Source organism: Marmota monax, unplaced genomic scaffold (genome assembly GCF_021218885.2).
Source record: "Marmota monax isolate L192 unplaced genomic scaffold, Marmota_monax_Labrador192_F-V1.1 WCK01_AAM20220418_F8-fsc00024, whole genome shotgun sequence".
In the NCBI taxonomy this organism is placed as follows: domain Eukaryota; kingdom Metazoa; phylum Chordata; class Mammalia; order Rodentia; family Sciuridae; genus Marmota; species Marmota monax.
In genome coordinates, this window is record NW_026695224.1 from 4,108,881 (window position 1) to 4,132,223 (window position 23,343).

The window sequence follows — 23,343 nt, forward strand, 5'->3', positions numbered from 1 at the left end:
CCAGGTGAAGGGGGTGCAGAAGCACCAGGGGCTCCCAGGGGTCTGAGTCAGGGCTGCAGCCACCTGGGCACACGCACGCGCACACACACGCATGCACGCACGCCTGCCTCCGTGTGCACACCTGGCACAGATGCCCTACCTCGAGGACTGCTCACCATGGTAACAGAGTGGCCACCTCTCAGCTCCAGTCACCACCTGAAGGTTTCTGCAGCCCCCCGCGCTGGGGAAGCAGGTCTAACAAAGGCACAGCCCAGGCCAGGCGCCCGCCACGCTCCCCTGGTGAGCTCGGGGCCACCACGGCCTCCTCCCCAGCCTGCCTGGCTCCACTTAGCCCAACTCCCCACAGACTCCCCAGCCGAGCTAATGGGAACCTCCCCAGCTGGCCCCATATAAAAATGCATTTCATAAGTCTTTAAAACGCTGGGAAATTCTGCATCTATTTAGTGAGACTTTCCTGCTCCTTTAAAATGTCCCCTGGTCCTCGTCAAGAAGATGAGGGGTTGGGCTCAAGCACAAAGGTGGACAGCACCCCCCGAGCCGGCCTGGAGCCAGAGGGCACTGGACAGCTCCCACCATCAGTCACAGCAACGGGACTCGAGGCTGGTATCCCGGGGACAGGGGGGACATCCTCCTCGATGAACCCAGTGCAGGAGGGTCACAGGGGAAAGAATTTCAGGTGTGGGACCCTGTGGGGAAGGAGGGGAGCTTGGGAGGGGGACAGTCTGTCCAGCCTTGATTTGAAGATTGGAAGGTGAGGGGCGCCAGAGCCGCACAGAGACTCCACGGGGCTAAGGCCACCCACACAGGGACGGCCATCAGGGACGTGCAAACCTAGAACAGCCCACACGCCCAGCAGGGGAGAAGGAGCTAGGAAATAAATGTCCACGCACTCGATGGCCTTAAGGACAGCCACTAAGGCTAAAGACGGAGGGGCACCGGGACCACCTGAGCTCAGGCCTCATGGGGGCGACAACAGAACCCACCACAGCGTCCACCCCGGCCTGCATCTAGGTAGAGGGCGTGAGCTAGAACAGGAGCTAGGAGCCGCAGACAGCAAGAACTTGCAGCCCAGGGCCAGGTGGGGTCTCTGTGAAACACGCACCCCAACAAGACCCAAGCAGGTGGGGGCAGAGCCCGGGCTGGACAGCAGAGTGGCCTCCACTCCCCACAGGGAGAGGCCTGTCTGCCCGACATTTCCGTCTACTTCTCTATCCAAACCCTGGAGGTGAGCTAGCTGTCCCTTGGATCATCAGTGGGGGCCCAGCCACAGTCCCGACCCCACCCAGTCCCAGGCTCCCCTGCCTCCTCCCCAAGGACCCCAGAGCACAGACATCCAGAGGCCTTCAGATCTCCCACCCAAGCAGGTCCCTAACCCAGGACGGGGACATGGTAGGAGGAGTGGCCACAGACAGCCTGGGCCACGGTGTTTCCCAGGCCTGGCCAGACCCTGTGTGCAGGGTCTTCCTCTCCTTCTGGGCAGCCAGATCCTCAGGCTGGCTCGAGTCCGGCTCTTTGGGGCTCAGAGTGGACCCCTCGGTTGCAGTGTGAGTCTGAGTCCAAAGCGAAGCACCCGGGCAGCCACACAGGCGGGCGGCCACCACCAGGCCAGCTGCCCACTTCAGGAGCTGCCTGATCCCCCCTGCTTAGGCTCTCCCTGGCTGTGTGAGCCTGAAGCAAGTCAGTCACTTCTCTGTGCCTCACCTGGATGTGGGAAGCACCGGGGAGACCTGGCTACTGGAGGCCCTGTAAGTGGGAGAGCTGGTCCCCTAACCAGGACCAGGAGGCCCGTCACCAAGGTCTGAAGCTCTGACCACAGTGCATTGCCAGCTGTCAAAAAAGCATGACAAAGTCAGGTGTGTGTGTCTGTCACCATGCCGGGAGCAAACCTGGCTAACCCAGCCAGGCGCTGAGGACCAGCACTCCTCCCTCGGTACCGCCAGGCTATTTCAAAGCAGCCACGTTGGGAGGAAGCCATGGGGCAGCGTCCACCTGGCCTGGCCCAGAACCCAGCCTGGAGAGTGGGAGAGTCCACGGAGTCGGGGACTCCACCATGACAGGACAGTGAGCACCTCCAGCTCCCAGCTCAGAGCCTGTGCAGGGGACAGGGGAGGTGGGGCTCCGTGGAGTCGCATCAGTGTCTCGAAACCCCACAGGGCAGAGCTCAGAATCACGCATGTTCTTCCTGGCACTCACCAGAGGGCTTTGAGAAGAGACAGGAAACACGGAAGGGAAACCAGGCCACCCCGCCAGACAGGGAAGGGCAGCGGAGAGCAGGAGAGCCGCCGTGGGCAGGAGGGTAGGTCAAGGGCACCAGAGGCCTGGAGCCTCAGAGGCTCAGGAGGGGCCCCTGGTAAAGCCACTCGAGCCAGCTCCTCCTCATCAGTGGCCAGGCCAAAAGCAGCTGGCACAGGTTTGCCACAACCATGCCTTTCTTAAAATGTAAATTGAGCCGGGAGCAGCGGCACACACCTGTAATCCCGGTGGCTCAGGAGGCTGAGGCAGGAGGATCCTGAGCTCAAAGCCAGCCTCCACAACAGCGAGGCGCTAAGCACCTTAGTGAGACCCTGTCTCTAGATAAAATACAAAAAAAAAAAAAAAAGGACTGGGGAGGTAGCTCAGTGGTTGAGCGCCCCTGAGTTCAATCCCCCATATGCCCCCCCCAAAAAAGAAATTACCATATGACCCAGCAATTCCACTCCTAAGAATATGCCCAAAAGAAATAAAAGCAGGTGTTCCCGCAAAAACTTACATAGGAAGGTTCCCAGCAGCCAAAACAGGAAAACACCCAACGTCCACCTACACTCAGTGGATAAAAACGGATGAAGGGTAGAGGCCCCACAACACAGTGAGCCCTGAAAACAGCAGGCTTGGCGGACAGAGCTGGCCAAAGGTGCCGCGGGTCATGTGCTCCCACTTACAGGAACCCGAAGGGGCCGTCCAAAGGGGTGGACAGCAGATGGATAATGGTTGCCTGGGGATGGAAGGGCAGGAGATGGGGACCGGGGAGAGTGGGGAAGGACAGCTAAGAGGGCACAGAGATTCTTTGGGGGTCATAAGAATGTTCTTATTGCTGTGGCGATGGTCACACACGTCTCTGAACACACCAAGATCCACTGAACTGTACACTTGAAATGGGCGGATGGTAGGACACGTGCATTATATTTTAATAAAGTACTTCCAAAACCACGAGTTGCCATTTTGTTTGAAACTGGACGATTTCATATGGAAACCCGGCTTTCTGGCTTCTCTTTTTCAAGTTTCAGAAGATCTGCCAATTCCAGGCCCAAGAGTCCCAGTGGGACCTGGGGGGCAGGTGCCCCTTTATCAGAGACTGCATCACCTTCTACCACCCCCCCGCACTACCTACCACTCACCTGAGCCACTGGCCAACCTCAGGAAGCCTCTGGGCTTGGGCCCCGAGTGGGGATTTTCCATTTTCGAAGGACCCACATTCCTAAGGAGTGGGACCTCCAGCCCGACAGGAAGGCAGATGGACAACACCTGGGACAACACCTGGGAAGTCACACACAAGACCCTGCGCATCCCCGAAGAGAATTCACAGGCTTCTCCTGGATCCTCAAAGGCAGCCGTGGCTCAAAACAGGTCAAGAACGGGCCTAAGTCGTCTCCGAAGACATACACCAGCGCTCCCCACATTTTATGGATAAGAAAAGTCGGGACCCAGCGGGAGATGGCTAGTATTAAATGCCACACCTCCCAGCACCCCACCCCTTGGCCCTGAATGCAGAGCCCTTCCCTGAGATCCACTGTCACCAGAAAGGCAAGAGCCAGCAGGGGCTCCCGCCTCCCAGGGCCCCTCTCCAGGCTGGAGACAACTGCCAGGCGCTGATCATTTGCTCCTTTCTTGCCAGGCAAAGCCGAGCTCTCCATCAGTCAGGGCCCAGCTCAGGGGCACGGATGGAGCAGGCCAGGGTGCTCCTGGGGGTATTAGCCACAGGGTCCCTGCTGGCAGGGGAGGCTGGGGGAGGCCAGGGGTGAGCTCAGAAGCATGCTGCGTGCTCCACTGGTGTACTGTAGTTCTCCATCACGCTCCTGGAGCCAGGGCAAAGAGAAGGAGGTCAAGGTCAAGGGCACCATGAAAAGCTTGCACCCTCAGCTGGGCCAGGTGGAGTGTACCAGTAATCCCAGCAACTCAGGAGGCTGAGGCAGGAGGATTGCAAATTGAAGGCCAGCCTCAGTAACTTCGTAAGACCCTGTCCCAACATAAAAAGGGCTAGGGGTGTAGCTCAGTGGTAGAGCACCCCTGGGTTCACTCTCCCCTATGGGGGCGGGGGAAGAAAGGGAGGGGAAGCCCCCAGAAGAGGGCCTGGCCCTGACATGCTCCACTCCTCCTGTCAAAGAAATACTCAGCCGTGGCCACCTTGGGGCTCGGTGAACAGAATTCACCCCTGTACTGGCCACAGGACCTGTTTCACCAGGGACTGACACAGAGCCCCCCGCAGGGCCACACCTTCGGGTCCGTGACGCCAGCTGGCCCAGAAGTGAAGCCACCAGCTCTGGCTGCAGGAGAACTTGGGTCTGAGTCCCTGCTCCATGGCTGTCTGGATGAGGACCCTGGACACAATACCAAACGCCTTCAAACCTCGTCATCTGCCAAACGGGGACGGCAACACTCAGTCTCCATGCCAAAGGTGGCTGGGGAGGTTCTGTCCCCCACAATCTCCCTTGGCACCTGCCCCTACTCTCGGAGGTGGTCTAGGGACATTTTCTCAGCTTAATGAAAAGTATTAGACAAAAGCAGCCTCAACCCTGCCTTTGGCCCTGTCCCCCACCAGATGGCCACCCCTAAACCAACCCAGGGAGAAATGATCGAGCTGCTGCGGGGAAGAGCACCCTCCTCACACAGCCATCACGACCATCCCTCGGGACAGTGCTGGCTCCGTGGCTGGCACACGCTAAGTAGGCGCTCAATAAATGTGCCATCGCCCACGTCCAGAGCTGCCTCCCACACCGACTTCATTCTGCCACCCAGGACTTGGGCCATGGCACAGGCCCACGCTCAGGGACTCCAAGCTGACTTTTACAGCCCAAGTCCAACCCAACTGGGAAGCAAAATTCATCACATGCATACACTATTAAAAAAAATCATCAGAAACAGGCCAACACCAATGAAACAAAGCGTGGCCTGGCTCTGGATTGCCCCCCGCCTGGGGCACTCTGCCATCCCTTTCTCCATCACTGAACAGACAATCCAAAGCTGCCTGGCACCACAGAGAGCCGTGGCTGCAGGGTGTCTGGGGGCTGGAAGGGACTCACAAGGAGCACATGTCCTCCTGCACATGCATGTGGGGCGTGCTTGGCTCTTGGCTGGAAACCCCAGATCCTGCAACTTCTGCTCCTCCCGGGCAACCCAGGAAGGCACGGAGGCTGGCCAACCTCCTGTGGAACTGCCAACCTGCAGACAGGCAGGCCCCCCACGGGAACATCACCCTGCCCCCTGCAGACCAGGAAGTGCCTAGCTGGCTTAGGGATGCAGCCTGGGGCCCTGACTCCCTGCACAGGCTCACCGTCCACCTCAGCCACTGCCACAACCACCCTGGACCCCACTGCTGCCCCACCACCCACATAGCGTCCAGCACCACCAGGATAGCAGTCCAGAGGGGACCTTGTGTGGACCCAGCCCAAGTGTCTTCCTAGACCAGGGGCTCGGGGCACAGTGGGGATCCTCTCCGGAGGTCAGCACATACAGCCCACCTCTATTGGGAGGCCTGAAACTGAGCCAGTTGCTGTACTCTTGCAGGGAGACAGGATGGAGGGCTACACAGCCCTCCCCCAGCCTCCTAACCTGCCCAGTGCTGACACCAAGACTGTTCAAACCCTCCCTAAAACCTGAGCACCCCCCACCACCATTCTAGCTTCAGATAAGGCCCCTCCTTTGTGGAGGGACCCCCCCTTACCAACGTCCAGGCCAACTGCAGACATGACAATGCAATGCCCACACCTGGATTAACCAGGACCAGCCTGAAGACCTTCCCAGCAGTACTCAGAATCTGCTAGGAAAAGCACTGGACCCAAAGTCCAGGGACCTGGGTTCAGGGCTGATTCTGCACTCCCTTCTACAGCATCAACTCCCAAATTTCAGTTATGTGTGAACCGTGCTCAGTTTTACTGACTCCCTATTATTACTATTACTTAAGACTTTCTTGTCAATTCCATTTTTTCACTTAAATGAATTTGGGATCATCGTAAATCACAGAAGCCTATAAAAAAATCACAAATTAGAAGTGTAACCATTAAGATGTTAACTGTTCATATACCTGATATCTAAATCCACATTTTTGGAAATATCAACCCTGAGCAAATCTCTCTTCTTGTCTCAGTTTCCACAATTAGAAGAGAAGACAGCACTTAATGACTCTGGTAGGTCTCATCAGACCTTCTACAAAACTGGTCGAGCTTCAGCTCCCATGCATCCAGAGCCAGCTGGTCAGGACCCCAGGACAGGCCTGGCCCAAGGCAGAGGAGGAGGACAGGAAAGAGAGCCTGGCACCTGCCAGACAGGGAGTCGGGGCCCCAGTGCCATGAGAGGTACTAGCTGGACACTGAGCCCTCCCACAGCCAGTTCCCATCTCAAGCTCCACGTAACTGTGAAGTTAACTTTGCAGTCAGAACATCCTCACGCATTTGCTCTTCTTACAACTGGGAAACTGAGCTTCCCGGAGGAGAAAAGAGCTGATGGGGAAAACATAAGTCCCCCAAATGTCACATCACCCCAGCACCCCACAATGGTCATGCATCCCACAGATCTGAGCCTCCCCCAGCATCAGCTCAGGACGGCTGAATCCCAAAATGGCACTGCAGTCCCTCCCAGGAAGGGAAATCCTGGAATTCTAGTCCAGATTGGAGTTTCAAAGTTCGATTCAAGTGGCTTTGATGCGATTAGACGGGAATGAACGTGTGGAGGCACCCCGAAGAGGGATCTGCCAGGCCTGGGCAGTGGGGAATCACCTCCCATCTGAACTGCGCCCACAAGAAGGAAACGCGACCCCTGGGAGACGAAGGGCATATTAGTCTCCGTATGTAATGGATTTTACTGACCATATGGAACTGATATAAAATCATGTTGCACGGGGTAGTCTGGATGAGAGACAGGAATGTGACATGAAAAATATCCCTCCATCACCAGCTGGGTGGCTTTCTGAGTTTCTAGAACAGCCCCCACCCCAACGAGACCCCCAGCAACTCCCCACCAGTCCCCGGGCACCTACCTGCTGCTGTCACGGAGGAATCCCAGGCCAGCGAGAAGTCCGAGGCCTCCCCCTCTTCAACTGCAAGAAAGAACAGAGGTGGGCTTGTGAGTCTGGAGGAGCCCAGACAGGCCACGGGGCTGGGGCACGGGGCACGGAGACGGACGTTTGCGGGGGTCCTTACAGAGTGTCCACGACCCAGGGACAGGGTGGTAAAGCCCACAAAGGGGCCAATGTTGGTTTCCCAGAGACGCAACAGGATCAGAATAAAACAGGGATGGCCAATGAGTGCGGGTCAGTTATGGTCCCCTCTCCCCACACCCCTGGGAGACGTCACCGATCCATCACAACATGGTCCGGAGCCACGTGGCACATCAGAATCTTTCCCCAGGGCTCCAGGCCAGCGATACCTACGCCAGCTCCCGCTCACTAGGGAGCCACTTGCCACTCATGGGAATCAAGCAAAGACTCAGAATGCTCCATGACCCTGCGGCATCCTCCCCTACCAAGTGCCACCTAGACGGCCACCGAGATACAAAGACTTTCTCAGAGGCCAGTCAAGGGCAGGGTACCAGCCCTCATGCCCAGACACAGATCTCAGGACAGGCTGAGGCCAGCTCTCCCGTGGTCGACAGGTTTGAGCACTACAGCTCACGAGCTGGTGACATTAGAAGACAAATACCCCCCCCCCCCACACACACACACACACTCCACCCTGGGCTCTGCAGCGTGAGACTGAGCGGGGACGGGTGGCCCCCACCCCACAGCCCCGCATGCAACACCAGGTTGGTGGAGCCACCCACCAGAACACAGGAGAAACCCTATCCAGCATAATAACGCTCTTGTCCTGGAATGAGTCCCAGGCTGGGGCATGTAATAATATTAAAGCCGGGTTATAGACTTTGTAAATGGAACTTTGTTTAAGCCAAAAATGTGCACACACGGTATTTTTCAGATTTAACGGGCTCTGCAGCTCGACACATGTGCAGCCTGAAGCCACCACCAACCTCTCCGCCCTCTGCACTGTGATGCTCACGCCTGCAGCACCTGGGTGAGAATGGGGGCCCGGCACTGCCTCCCACACCCACCCGTGCTCCCCACTCCCGAGATTCTCCGAGGTGAAGGGACACACCAGGGGCCTCACAGCTAGTGAGTGCCTGTGCAGCTTTGGCTCAAACCCCAGGCTGCCTGTCTCAAAAGTTGCTCCTGAAACCACTATAAACTAGGCAGGAAGGATACTGTCCAGCACCCTGCAACTCAGGCTGGAGAGCAGGAACCCCAGCCCTCCACAGCAAAGGCAGGCACTCAGCAAGCTGGTGGCCAACCATCAAGGGGAGGGGAGCGCGCAGGCTGGCTGTGGGCAGAACCCAAATTCTGGCTCCAAGCAGAACGCTGCCCCTTCCCAGCTGTGCCACCCTGAGCCTATCAACCTCTGAGCTCTGGCTTCCCATCTCAAAAATGGACACGATACGCTGTCGGGAGGGTTAAAACTGCATGGTGACCACACGGGCTAACTGACCCAGGAATGTCAGGGCTGTCATCTGCTGGGACACTGGCCCCAGCCCTCAGGTGGGCCTGGTGTGGGGACTCCAGCAGTCCTGAAGCCGGCTCCCCTTCAGCACCTACCATGGTCTTACTCCCTCTCCGAGCCTCGCAGAACCACAGTGTGTTTCCTTCAACCCTCAGAACTGCTCGGGCAACAGTAATCGTCCACGTCAGTGAGCACCAGGCCAAGGAATGCTCAGGAAATGTTCTTGCTTTTCCAAGTTTGCATCCTGAGAGTAGAAACTCCAAATCAGGACAATGAAATACAGAGACGATCTGGGCAGGGACCAAAGCTATTGTTTCACTTAGCCCACTGCAGCTGGGGTGGGTTTCTGCTACTCCGCTTTGTAAATAGGAATCAGAACCTCGTGTCGGACAAAAGTGAGATGATTCACCAAACGATGCTAACCAGAAAGGCCCAGAAACATGGCAGATAATGCTGGATGCAAGTCCTTCAGGAAAGGGGCACTCACCGCCACACCTGCAGACGAGTGCCTCCCCCCACCACACACACACACAGAGCACTTCTGCTAAGAGACCACTGCCCACGTGTAAGGTCACCCTGCTGCCATTTTGTTGAACACTTTCAACCTGGGCCCTTAGCATCACCAGTCAAGGTATTGTGACGTTAATGTATGACAGCTGCTCCCCTTTTGTCCTCTATATACCCCGCATCAGGACAAACAGCCCCCACACCCAGGCCCACTCCAGCGATGAAGAAATCTGACCTCAGGAGTCACTGAACTTGAGAAGGTCCTGAAGATGCCCAGCCCCTCCCTTGAGGAGACCAGGCCTCAGTCATAATGAGAAAAAGAATAAGAGAACGTCCCCCCCCATCCTGGAGCCCTCTGGGGACATCAAGGGTCTGTTCAGGGGTCCAGGACGCCCAGAGAGTCTGCAGAGACAGGAAGATGAGGAGAGCAACCGGAAGCCTAGGGGCTGTAGAGACCTCACGACAGGCTTCCTGGACCCCTCCTGGCAAGTGGCTGTGGTGCACAACACAGATCCCACGGGCGTCCCTGCACAGTCACGGCCTGAGACCCACCCACGGCCTGTGACCCACCCACCCTGAGCCTGGGCCTGGGCACATTTTCCCACATGTGCCGCCGTCCACCCCACTCAGACACCAGCCGGGATCCACATTCTGATTTCTGAAGATAAGACATGGACACACCGTCCTTCATACACTGTTGATAAGAAAAAGAAAGCGCCAGCCCCCCCACAAGGCCTGTGCTACCCAACACCGTGCGAGTGACGAGATTTTCCTGCCCCAGCAGGACTCTGCTGCCCAGGCTGGGTCTTCAACCAAGATGCAACCAGCAACACAGCAGCACAGAGAAAGAGGCCGCCCTGCGTCAGGAGCCGGGGGCTTGCTAGAGTGGCCTGAGCCCACACTGTGGCAGTGGGCACTCTTTGGGGAGCCCGGGTGCAAGCCCCCAAAATCCCTCATATGGAACTCCACTGCAGTAGCACAATGAACCCTGAAGGCTGAGCACCTGCGAGACAGCACAGGGTCAGCCTGCACGGCCCACCAACGGGGATGCCCACCAGCCTGGGCACTTTCTGGAAATTTCCTCAGAGTCTACCTCAAACTCTTTAATTCACGAGATTGGGCGGCCCTGAGACCAGAGGCACACTCCCACCCTGTGCATGACGGGCATTTGTGGGGAGGGACGGGTGAGCACAAGGCAGATGCATAGAGGGAGGCGGTCATCGTGTGAACAGAAGCTGGTGGCCAGGGGAGTGTGTCCCTATCAGCTGCTGCACAGAGTGCTGAGGACAAGGAGGATATGCAAAGCAGGTGTGTGCACACAGAAGCAAAACCCTGTACACAGGGAGGGTCCCTGGGAGCAGTGGGAGTGCATGGGGGCGGGGGGCACAGCAGGGGCTGACCCACAGTGGGGCTCCAGCGCCAGAGTTGTCATGAGCTCAAGACCCCTCGGAGCCACTCTGTCCCACATTTTTTGTGACATTTGCAAAAGTAAGATCCGCTACCTATTTAAGACACTGTCTTTCTACCCCTCAAATCTCTTCCACCCCACCTTCCTAGTCACCTTGTTGGTCACCTTGGGGTGACCATGGCGTTTGGCATTGTCTCAAAGGGACCCAGCTCAGCTGCTGGTCTCACAAAGCAGCTCCCTTCTGGGGCCAGCTGTAGAGTTCAGGTACCTGCTGCCCAAGTGAGTACGTGCGAATGTGCCCACTGGTGAGGGCACAGGAGCTTGCAGAACGCTTGGACTTGTCCTTGGTCACACAGCCAGGCAGCAGCTGCCTCCTGGCCCTGATTACAGGCCTGAGCTCTGTCCCAGCTCCCTGCCTCAACCTCCACAGCCTCACACCGGCTCAGCCTCCAAAAGCATTTCCCTGGCTCTTACCTGCCTCCATCGCCCACCCAGCACCCAGCTCCATGCAAACACTTCAACAGGCACTCAACAAGCATTTCAATAAAGAAGCCAACATGACCCCGGGGGACAGAGAGCCCACCAGGACCTGAGTGTGGTCTGAACCAGATCACAGGTGACCCAGCCACAGACACACAACTGTCCCCTGCACACCACTATGGCCCCACCCCCTGGCCCCGTGGCCAGGCAGAGCCCTGGAGCAGAGGGCAGTGTACTCCAATCCAGCCCCACTGGGAGGCCCATGTCCACCCTGACTTCGAGAATAAGCCACTCAGGTCTGGGGTCAGGTGGACGCTAACACGATGGGTTCTGGGGTGGAGCTGGCGGGGTTCACATCCACACCATGAGCCTCTCCAGCACCTCATCAAGGAGGGAGCGCGGCCAAGCAGGAGCCTCCCCCACCCCCTCAGACCCCACCTAGCAGGGCCTGGGGCGGTCACACCTGCAGGGCCCCTGCTGGAGGGTGTCAAAGCAGGCGGGACCTGGGTTGTCAGAGGTAGCACAGCTCAGGGGACAAGCTCTGAGGCGGACAGAGAGAGGAGGCGAGTGGGGGAGAGATAGAGAGGAAAGTGCTGGTCCAAGGGCCCAAGCAGGTCTCCAGCAGGGCCAGGGCAGGGTCCAGAAGCCCCTCCAGCCTCCACGCCAGGGTCCGCTGCTTGGCCCCAGCCCTGGCTGTCCACTTTGATGAATATGCACATGGGCATTTTCTGGGTATAGGAACCTCGGGCTTTCTGGCCTCAGGCACCACGTCCACCCCTGCAGGGGAGGCTCCCAGGAGGCACCGTACCCAGCGGAGGTGGTGAGGCAGGTGATGGCACGGGACTGCCTCCCCTCGTTCACTACGCCAGCCAAGGACAGCGGAGGGGGCACTGAGAGCCCAGACCTCATTGTCAGGCAAGAGCACCCTGACTCAGTACCAAGCAAACTCAAAGACTGGAAAGGACAGACGGGGCTGAGGTGTAGCTCAGTGGCAGAGTGTCTGCTGAGCGGGTGCGAAGCCTTGGGTTCCATCGCCAGCTCCAAAAGGGGAAACACACACAGACACACACACAGAGCCGGGAGGCCTGTCATGTATGGCTGTGCAGGTTGCACACTGCAGAAAGCAAAGGTGGTGATAGGGAACAGAAAGCTAACCCAGGCAGTGAGTCCTGGTGCAGGGCTGTGAATGCCCAGAGAAGCAGCAACCTACTCCTCTGCACTGCTAAAGGCATAACCAACATTTTCGCCAACTTGCACAAAGGTGCTGGAAAGCACAGCCTGACCCAAGACCATCTCTGGCATCATGCTTCTGGGCAGAGCAGCCGTGGCCAAGTGCAAACCAACCCAATTGCCTGATGCATATTGTCCGGGCTCCTCTTGGGTGGGGAGAGGTTCTGGGGTGGGGCTGGGGGCAGTGACCACACGGCAGAGCAAAATCTCTCTAGACCCACCACCACCCAAGACCCCAGCCAGTACTCCCAGCACCAAGCTGAACCCCCAGAGAAGCCAGGAAATCAGGACAGAGTCCCATCAAAACCCCATTCCCTAATGCTCATGATTTGCCCTGACAATTTGCTAAAAAGAGAACTAATAATTAAACCACGCAGGTAAGCCCACCTGCATGCTCCTTCACAGGCGCAGGTGCGAGCTGAGCGGCAGTCCAGGCCCCTCCCACGGGTTTCTTGGCCCATGACCCCCCACCCTTGGCGCCTCAAAATGAGGATGCTGGTATTTATAGAAATCCATTTCTTAGGTATTATGACTCCTCTCCGTCCTCCTGCCTGACCACATGCTTTTAAAAACATAGATTTAAGAGCTGGGAATGGAGCTTAGTGGTAGAGCACTTGCCCAGCATGTTCAAGGCCCCGATTTCAAGCCCCAGATCCACAATAAAGTAATAGATCCATAAATAAATTTAAGTTGGGTGCTGTGGCCCATGCCTATGATCCCAGTGACAAGGAAGGCTAAGGCAGGAGGATCACAAGTTCAAGGCCAGCCTTGGCAAGTTAGCAAGATTCTGCCTCAAAATGAAAAACACAAAAGGGTTCGAGATGTAGCTCAGAGGTAGAGTACCCCTAGGTTCAAACCCTAGTTCTGCAAAATAATAATAAGAAGAAGAAATTTGTGAAATAAAAATGTTTTCAAAAGCAGTAGATGGAGGCCAGGCGCGGTGGCACACGCCAATAATCCCAGCGGCTCGGGAGGCTGAGGCGGGAGGAGTTCAAAACCAGCCTCAGCAAAAGCGAGGCGCTAAGCAACTCAGGGAGACCCTGTCTCTAATAAAATACAAAATAGGGCTGGGGATGGGGCTCAGCGTTTGAGCGCCCCTGAGTTCAATCCCTGGTACCACCCACCCAAAAAACAAAAAGCAGTAGATTGCAACGATGAGGCAGGACCGTCCCATAGACCCACCGAGATGGTAAACGGTTGCCAGATCTGCACAAAATTTCTAACAGATTTTTGCAGGGAATTTGGACAGTTCTTGGCTTTCCCCTTAAATGCAGACTGTAGAACCAACACCCATGACGGTCCACACTGCTGGAAATGGTTCACAAACTGCCTCCCTGGCCAACCCCAGGCAGAGGGCCCTAAGCCCAGATCTCCCTGGGCCACTGCTTCCCTTCCTCTCCTTCTCTGCTCTGGGTAACACGGGTGGGGTGGGGGAGCAGGAAGACACCCAGCAGGAGTCCCCGAATTCCAAAAGAGAAGTTGGTCCCTACCCACAGGACAAGTGGCTTTTCCAGAAGTCACCCGGCAGAGCTCACCTAGCTGCCCAGGTGAGCTAGGTCAGAGATTTGGAAAGCAGCTATCAGGGCAGGGCTCAGGCAGTGGACCCTGGAACAGCGGCACCAGGAGCAGCCCCAGCCGCACCATGACAGGCCAAGGCCGCAGCCTTGCAGCCTCCGCATCCGTGCTGAACGTGTGGAGGCTATTTTATTTTTCTTGTCATTATTCCCTAAACAACACATTACAACTATTTACATAGCATTTACATTGTATTAGGCATTTTAAGTCATCTGGAGAGGACTTAGAGGATACAGGAGGATGGGTGCAAGTTATGTGCATCTGCAGAATTTTGATGGGGGGGTGGGGCTGAACCCAATCCCCCTGGGACCACTGGACTTGATCCCCTCTGACCTTCAGTCTCCTCTATAAAATGGGGATAACAGTGGCCCCAACCTCACAGGCCTGGGGAGAGGACTAAATGAGATGCTACCCCTGAAGCACTCCACTGAAGGTGGCCGAGCAATCGATGGGAGCTCACGTTACAGCTTCCCCCGCTGCCCCCAGGGTCCTGGCTGGCTGCTGAGGTTTCACTCTGCCTGGAAAGATAGAAGGGCTGAGTTTTGAACAGTGAGATCAGGTTTCCCACTGAGATTCACCCCACCCCAAGCACAAGGACTGGTAGAGCAGGGATCCTTCAGCCTCACAGCCTTCCGGTCCCCGCCAAGGTGCAGGGACAGAGCCATTGGGAGTTCACAGCCCAAGGGACCAGTTTCTGAGGCAGCTCACATCCCTCTCACCCCCATCAACATCAGCACCCCGAACCCTCTAAACACATCCCAAAAGAAAAGGATGAGAAGAGAGAGCGGGTGCCAGTCCCACCAAAACCTCGTCGAGAGCCACTCTGCAAAATGTGATTCCTCCCCGCCACTCTCCCTAGTAAGAGATGACACTGATCACCTGTGAAACAGGCAGTGAGTGTGGAAGCCCTTCTACAAGGGCTAGAGGAGGGGTTTCTTTTTCACTAGAGCAGGGACAGGGTGCAGAAGGCAGACCTGCCCCCGACTCCGGCCTGCACCTCTGAAGGCTGTGCCAACCCGCCGACACCGCTTCTCACTGGCTGGAGACACAACTCCAGAAAGTTCCCAGACTGGGTTAAAATTAAAACCTACTGGGTTTCCTCTGCCTTTTTTTAAAATTTTGGCCCAGAACTAGGGATTAGACCAGGGGTGCTCTACCCCAGAGCTACATCCCCAGTGTAGAGATACTGTACCTCACTAAGTTGCCCAAACTGGCCTCAAACATGGAATCCTCCCGCCTGGGCCTCCTGGGTCGCTAGGATCATGGGCATGCGCCACCGCGGCCGGCAGTTTTTCCTCTCTGGATCCACAGAACTTCCTTTCCCATCCCTTCAAGCGCCTGGGCATGGCGCGCGCACACACACCTCCACCGGAGCTTGGGGGTGTGACCAACACAGCAGGAAGAGGCAACCTTCCTGCCACCAGAGTGGTGCCCAGCACCCTGCGGGCATCCCAACCACCTGCTCCCACGTCATCCCCCCAGCCCACGGCGAGAGAGTCCTTCGATCTTCCTGGTGAGGAAGCAAAGCCCCAGGGAGCCGTGGAATGTCCAGAAGCCCCCAGCCAGCCTAGGTGTCCCCAGCACGGCTCAGCTCACAGGCCAAGGGGGTCAAGGAGGAAGGGAGGGGGCTCTCCCCTCCCCCGCCCCACCAGCCCAGCCAGGGAGCAGGAAACGCCCAGGAGACCGAGGGTCACACATAAGTGGAAACCGGCTTTGGAGAAGGGGAGAGGCCACCACAGCTGGCACAGGCCAGGTGCCTGAGGGTTTCTGTTATTTCTGTTCTTTTGGGGGGGTTACTTGTGCCTAAATTTCAAGAATTACAACACAGCTCTGTGGGAAGAGGAGCCCGGCCTGGGGAACACTGTTGGCCCCTGGGGACTGGCGAGAGCGTCACCTCCCAGCCGGCCCCTGGTGCTGGTCCCCAGGGCGAGGGGAGAACGGCCAGCACGGCTGGGACTCTCACGTCCTTCCAACACCTCGTCCCTGAGCTTTCCCAGATGTGACCTTGGCTGTGCCACACAGGGCTTTGGAGGCCACTTCACCGAAGGGGGAACAGAGTGTCAAAGAAGAGAAATGGTTCCCTGGAGACTCCAAAGAGCAGACCTAGAACCCGGGTGCCCCTAGACCTCGCTCCCCACCACCACAGGAGCAGCCTCAGGGAGCACTGGGGGGGGACCTGGGGGCCTTTACCTGCCCACGCAGTGCTTCTCAGCCTGGGGGCCCCAGGACAGCAGGACAGCGTCACCTGGGAGCTGGTGATCTCAGGCCCCATCCCAGACACACCTGGGGCAGGACCAGGAATCTGTATTTTTCCTGTAGGTGATTCTGATACTAGACTTCGAGAACCACTGAATAAAATAAAGATATAAAGGTTTTTTGTTTGTTTGTTTTGGGGGGGTTTTTTGGTACTGGGGATTGAACCTAGGGACACTTAACCACTGAGCCATATCCCCTGTGCTTTTTTATATTTTATTTAGAAACAGTGTCTCGCTGAGTTGCTTAGGGCCTCGCTAAGTTGCTGAGGCTGGCTTTGAACTTGCAATCCTCCTGCCTCAGCCTCCTGAGCCTCTGGGATCACAGGTGCGCACAGGCCCCCACCTGAAGCCAGGATTTTTTGTCGTTGTTGTTGTTCTTTTTAGTTCTACGTGACAGTAGGATGCATTTTGACATCTCGTGCCTACATGGAGCGTAGCTGCCCATTCTTGAGGCTGGACATGATGCGGAGTCACACTGGTCGTGTATTCACATATGAACACAGGAAAGTCATGTCCGATTAACTCTCCTGTCTTTCCCATTTCCATAGGGCCAAAATTCTTTCTTTATTTTTATTTTCTTAGTTGTCGATGGATCTTTATTTTATGTATTCAATTGTGGTGCTGAGACTCGAACCCAGGGCCTCACACGTGCCAGGCAAGCGCTCTACCACTGAGCCAGCACCCAGCCCCAGGGCCAAGAGTCCCGACACCTGGGTCTCACCTGTGCAGGAGCAGAAGCTCCAGTTACAGATCAAGCAGTCAGTGGGCCCCAGACTGGACGCTCGCTGGCTCTCACTCGCCCCTCCCCTTGTGATCCAAGTTGACAGAAGACGCCTTCACGTGCCTCTGCACCAGCAGCTCCAGGACTGGAGTCCCATCTTTTGGGTGTCCTCAAGCACACAGACTCCTGGGGTGATGTGGAAAGCCCTGGGAGACAGTGGTGTGCTGGTAACAGGTGGCTCACGAGGAGGGGAAGGGCTCGGGCTTGCAACGGCTGCCAATACCCACGGTGTAAAGGCTGCACCACGGCCCGCGTCCAGCTACCACACCAGGCGCTGAGACAAGATGTGTGCAACCAGCCCAGCACAGGACAAAGGAACAGGGAGGGGGAGGAACAGGGAGGGAAGGGGCAGCAGGCTGCAGGGATGGGAGCCCGCCGGGACCTCCCTTCTCACAGTCCCTCCCAGCTCCCCACTCTCCCAATCACCTGCCTGGGCCCAGGCTTTGTCCGAGTGTCCTGGGGCTGTTACAAGCAGAATTCACTCAGTCTTGCCTTTTTCTTACTGTTTCCTAGAATGTGCATTATTTTTTTTCTTTTTATAAGTCTCTGGTGTACGTGATCCCTTCCATGGTGTGGAAAACTAGGGAAGCCGGGCGCAGTGGCGTATGCCTGAAATCCCAGGGGCTCGGGAGGCTGAGGCAGGAGGATCGTGAGTTCAAAGCCAGCCTCAGCAAAAGCGAGGCACTAAGCATCTCAGTGAGCCCCTGTCTCTAAATAAAATACAGAATAGGGCTGGGGATGGGGCTCAGTGGTCGCGTGCCCCTGAGTTCAATCCCTGATACCAAAAAAAGAAAACAAGGGAGATACTTAGTGAGTTGAAATTAAGAAACTAGAAGAACAACTTTCTCCCTGTGTAAAGGACTTGCAACTTTCCCGAGGTTGTAAGCATACTTATAGCTAAGGAACACATCCTGTTCTGAAACCTGAGTCAGCAACCAACAGTAAACATATTTTTCCGACAAAATCACAGATTGATACATCATCATTAATGATGCTCCTGGTCTCCCCAGTGGAGGCTCTGGGACTAATTTAACCTGCTGCTGGATACCTGGGTGACTCTCAGCTGTTCCTGACTATAAGAGCAACCACAGAGGGGCTGGGATGGTGGCTCAGCGGTAGAGCGCTCACCTAGCACATGCAAGGCCCTGGGTTCGATCCTCAGCACCAAATAAAAATAAAAATATTGTGATCAACTACAACTAAAAGACAAATATTTTAAAAAAGAGCATCCACAGAGCAGCCCGTGTCCACATACACCCTACATGGCCACCAGCTTGTTCAATAGTTTTTCTTAGGATTCGTTCCTAGAAGCAGGATTTCTAGGACAAAGAATTTGCCCATATTTAAGCTTTTGGGATGTACAGTCGATGTGTATTTCACTCTTCCTCCTTTAATAATCATTGAGCAAGATGGGCACAGTGGCACATGCCTATAATCCCAGCAAAGCAGGCGGCTGAGGCAGGAGGATCTCAAGTTCAAGCAAGACCAAGACCCTGGCTCAAAATTAAAATTTTTTGAAAAAAGGGGCCTGGGGAGGTGGCTTAGTGGTAGAGTACTTACTGGTTCTACCTCCTGGACCAACCGCCCCCACCCCAAAACAAAAGCACTAAAGCCCTGCAGACCTCTAGTCGGCACTGTCTAGAGAACTGGGCTCTGACTTGGGCTCTGACCTTTGACTGCTGGACTAGTGTCATCCAGAGGGACAACAGAAGTTTAAGTGAGTGAGGGAATGAACCATGGTCAGATGGAGGAGACCAGGTGAAGACCAGACTCAGAATAACACCCAGGCAAGGAGAAGCGTCAAGCAGCCTTCGTGGAGAAATGAAAGTCAGGGTGGACAGCTGATGGAAGGGGGGCCCTGGGCAGCAGGGACCTCCTGCCACCCACAGCCCACAGCCCAGGGCCAGAGGTGAGCCCTTCTGTCCACAATCATGGCCCCAGAGAAGGCTGGGGTATGGAGAACCATCCCAGGGAGAGGATGAGTTTCTACTTGAGCCACAGTTAAAATTCTGAATTCCTTTTACACTAACTTGAAGATCCCATCTTAGGAAGAATGACAATTGTGGACAAAAACCTTCAAAGTCTGTGGGTCTCTCTCTTTTTTTTTCCATTTACTTCATATTTGTTTATTTATTGACATTCTTATATATGACACTGGAATGCATTACCATTCTTATTATATAGAGAGAACACATTTTTTTTCATCTCTGGATGTATACATAGAATATTCGCACCAACTCATGTCTTCACACATGTACTTTAGATAATGATGTCCATCACATTCCTCCATCATTGCTAACCCTCTGCCCCCTCCCACCCCTCTGTCCTCTCTAGAGTTTGTCTACTCCTCCCATGCTCCCCTTCCCTACCCCACTATGAATCAGCCTCCTTATGTCAGAGAAAACGTTCGCCATTTGGTTTTGGGGGGATTGGCTGACTTCACTTAGCATTATCTTTTCTAACTGCATCCATTTACCTGCAGATGCCATGATTTTATTCTTTTTTATTGCTGAGTAATATTCCATTGTGTATAAATGCCACATTTTTTAATCCATTCATCCACTGAAGGGCATCTAGGTTGGTTCCACAGTTTAGCTCTTGTGAATCGTGCTGCTATAAACATTGATGTGGCTCTGTCCCTGTAGTATGCTGTTTTTAAGTCCTTTGGGTATAGTCCAAGGAAAGAAATAGCTGGGTCAAATGGTGGTTCCACTCTCAGTTTTCCAAGGAATCTCCATACAGCTTTCCATATTGGCTGCACCAATTTGCAGTCCCACCTGTGGTGTATGAGTGTACCTTTTTCCTGAGGGTCTCTTTTTTAATGAAAGCAAACATTTCCTTGCTTAAAGATGAAAGTTCAGAAAAACCCAACCAAGCAGAATTTGGCTAAGACAAGAAACAGAAGTGAAGGTAAATCGGAAGCAGCTCCACCTGGCCTGGTCTAGCACCATCTCCAATTCTGCTTGGGGGAAAACCTGGACACAGGCAGGGCCTCGAGCTCCTCACTGAGTCCCCAGGGTCCACAGGTACAAAACCACCCTGCTCCCTGGTTGAATCACTGTCCAGAGTTTTAGTTCACCTCCTTCCAGAAACTCTCCCTGACCACTGTGGCCCTGAACTCAAGTTAGTCCTCATTTGCAGAGGGTGTGGTTAAAGCAAGATGCCTTAGGAACAAATCCCAATCCACCACAGCTTGCTGTGTGACCTGGACAAAGTAGGTAACCTCTCTGTTCATAGCAAACTCTCTGTTCAGAGCTTCAAGGTAGCTCTGAGGATCAAAGAGATGGTGTTTATAAAGTGCGTGATTCAGCCAGGTGCAGTGGCACACGCCTGTAATCCTAGTGGCTCGGGAGCCTGAGGCAAGAGGGGCATCTCGAGTTCAAGGTCAGACTCAGCAACGTAGTGAGGCCCCATCTTGAAATAAAAAATATTCTGGAGCCAGCACAGCGCACACGCCTGTATTCCCAGTGGCTTAGGAGGCTAAGGCAGGAGAATCGCTAGTGAGTTCAAAGCCAGCCTCAGCAACTCAGTGAGACATTAAGCAACTTAGCAAGACCCTGTCTTGAGACAAAATATTTTAAAAGCGCTGGGGATGTGGCTCAGGGGTAGAAGCACTCCCAGGTCCAATCCCCCAGGATCAAAAAACAAAATAACATCCAAGTACACAAGCACACAGTTCAGAGTCTGCTTTAGTCAGATTTTTTGCTCTTGTGACTGAAGAATCTGAGCAGAACAATTTTAAGAGGAAAGGTTTATTTCGGGGCTCATAGTTTCAGAGGCCTCAGTCCAGGGACGGCAGGCTCCATTCATAGGGGCTCGAGGTGAGGCTGGACATCATGGGTGGAGAGTATGGCCGAGGGAAGCGGCTCGCATGAGGATCAGGAAGCAGAGAGACTCCACTCTCCAGATACAAAATATACAGCCCATGGCCGCGCCCCCAATGGACGGCTTCCTCCAGCCACACCCACCCGCCTCCGGTCACCACCCAGTTAATCCCATCAGGGACTGATTCACTGATCAGGTTAGGGCCATAAATGGATCTTTTCTCCCCTGAACCTTCTTGCCTTGTCTCACACGTGAACTTTTGGGGGACAACTCACATCCAAACCATAACAGAGCCCCATACCTAGGAGCATGGCAGAAACCCCACAGCCCCAACTCTACCCCACACAGCCCCCAACCCTGCCTCCCTTTGGAGAGAAATCTCCACATCCCCTCCTTTCGGCCTTCGGTACCTGGCACAAGTTCACTCATCAGAGACGCTGTTGACAGCACCCACTGCCTCTGGTGGGCTCCCTCACATGACACGTTCACGCCTAATTCTCCCTATGGCCCTACGGAAGTGGGGACCCATTTTGCAGCTGGGAAAACCTGAAGCTAAATGAATTTGGGTACGTGAGCCAAACCAGATGAGCAACAGGCGGAGGGGCCCGGGTTGGAAGTGGGGTCTGCACAGCTCGCGAGCTCACATGAACACACACAGCCCCCGCCTCTCTTGGCCAGTGTGGAACAGACAGGGATGGACTGGCCCAGCTTCCCAGGCTGTTTGGACCTCTCAGAAGAGCAGAAATTGATTGGGGAGGTAGTGGTTGAAAGGATCCCTCTAAATCCTGCAGCGGTTACTCTGTAGAGGTCAGTCTTGGAGACGCCGGCCTACGTCAATCTCACAAACTCTTCTCTTCCTTGCTGTGTGACCCTGAGCAATAACCCCACCTCTCTGAGTCTTGATTTCCACAGGTTTAAAGTGAGGATAATAAGATTCCTATTCATTTTAGAGGCAAAGTGAAATGACCCAGGTAAAGAGCTCGGCTTAGTGTCTTGCCTAGAGTGGGCCACACCTAATAGGATTATTGTCTCTGAGTCCCCAACAAGTCCATTCAGGGTCGGAATGTTTCCTGAAAATTCCCTTTCTGGGGAACTGCCTGCCTGGGCCTTAACGCAGAGGGCCCCAGGCCTCCCAGGCTGCCCTCCTGTCTAATCCCGGCTCTCCCTGAACGCCGTCTCCACGTTCATACACAGGTTTCATTTCATACAGTCATCCCTGCACGGTCTCGTTAACCAGGAACGTGTGCATATAAATGTGGATTTATGACAGGGTCTGGCTCCGCATCCTGTTTTGGTGGCAACGCGGAGTTCCGGCCCACCAGCTGTCCGACGCTGATGAAAGGGGACCCGGTGGAGGGACCACAGCCGTGCATGGAGGGGCCACCCCCACAGCCCACAGGAAGGGCTGGACAGAAGTGGGGATCGAGCGGGAGGAGCCCGAAGCTGGGCACCTGGGCCCCGGGGTGCAGGCGGTGGGGTCTCAGGGCAGAGGGACCAGCACCCACCCGCATCGCTTTGCTGTTTGGGGCAGAAAGAAAGAAGAGGGAAAGAGCAGAGACCCACACTCTCTTGCCTTTTTTCCACTTTCGTTTGAAGAAAGGCACCATGAAGTAGAGACTCCTTCACGACCCCTTCCCCTCGTCCTCCGCTGACACACCGCCCGGCTGCGGTGATGGTGGCGGGTCCCAAACACCAGCAAGGAGGAAACTGAGCCTCTTGCTGGAAGCGAATGTGTGTGCGTGTGCAAGCACACACGCAGGGCTGCTGAGAGTGTGGACGCCTCTCTCTCTCTCTCCCCACCTTTCTTCTTTTCTTTTTGCTCCTCTCCCCTATCCTGTGTGTGTTTTAAAAACTGCAGAACATAAAATGCCCCACTAAGCACCCTGTGCTACCCACGCTCAGGCCCTTCCCCCCTCACCTCCTTCCCACACAAGGCTCCACGGCTTCCACGGGACTGAGCCCCCAGACGTTCGCAATCCCACATGGAGGTCCCAGGGGAGAGGGTGGCCAGATGCTGTGGGGCTTAGGAGTTAGTACTTTTAACAAGTCTGATTAGAGTGGGGCGTTTCACTGGCACAGGTGCGTCCCCCCCCTTGGCCCCATGGCCCACCCACCGTGGTGAGCGGCCGTGGGCAGGCCTCGGGGCCGGGCGTCTCCATCTGGCAGCTGTCCCCACCAAATCAGGACCCCCTGGCCCAAACGTGCGCGGCACTGCCAAGACACCCTGCGGGCCGTGGCCACACGAGACGACCGCCACGGGGCCTACCCGGCACACACTCCTGAGCAGTGACTGGGCCTCCCAGTGTCCCCGGCCCAGGGCGGGCAGGGACATCCCAGGAACAGCCTGCCCCAGACTCCACCCGAGTCCGCGCCCCTGCTCTGGAGCCCCCAGGGGCTCTCGGCCCCACGCCCCGGTCCCTGGCTCCTGGTCTCCCAGCGGCCCTCTGAGCTGTGAGCCTCACTTGATGGGCGGCTAGAAATCTTCCTAATAACTCTCCGCACAAACATAGCAAGTAGCACGTTCCTAATAGGAAATAAACATGC

The 23,343-nt window shown here is 55.5% G+C and overlaps 1 protein-coding gene across 3 annotated transcripts in view; it reads right to left on the reverse strand.

Annotated features, from left to right (window-relative positions):
• Znf423 (zinc finger protein 423) overlaps positions 1-23,343 on the reverse strand; it is a 318,197-nt gene that overhangs the window by 250,835 nt on the left and 44,019 nt on the right. For 2 of the 3 annotated variants that reach the window (XM_058575784.1, XM_046434941.2), the window contains exon 2: positions 7,229-7,288. The exons of the other annotated variant lie outside the window; for it this stretch is intronic. In XM_058575784.1, coding sequence (XP_058431767.1) covers positions 7,229-7,288 — 60 coding nt within the window. The remainder of the gene's footprint in view (positions 1-7,228; positions 7,289-23,343) is intronic. 3 annotated transcript variants of the gene reach the window in all.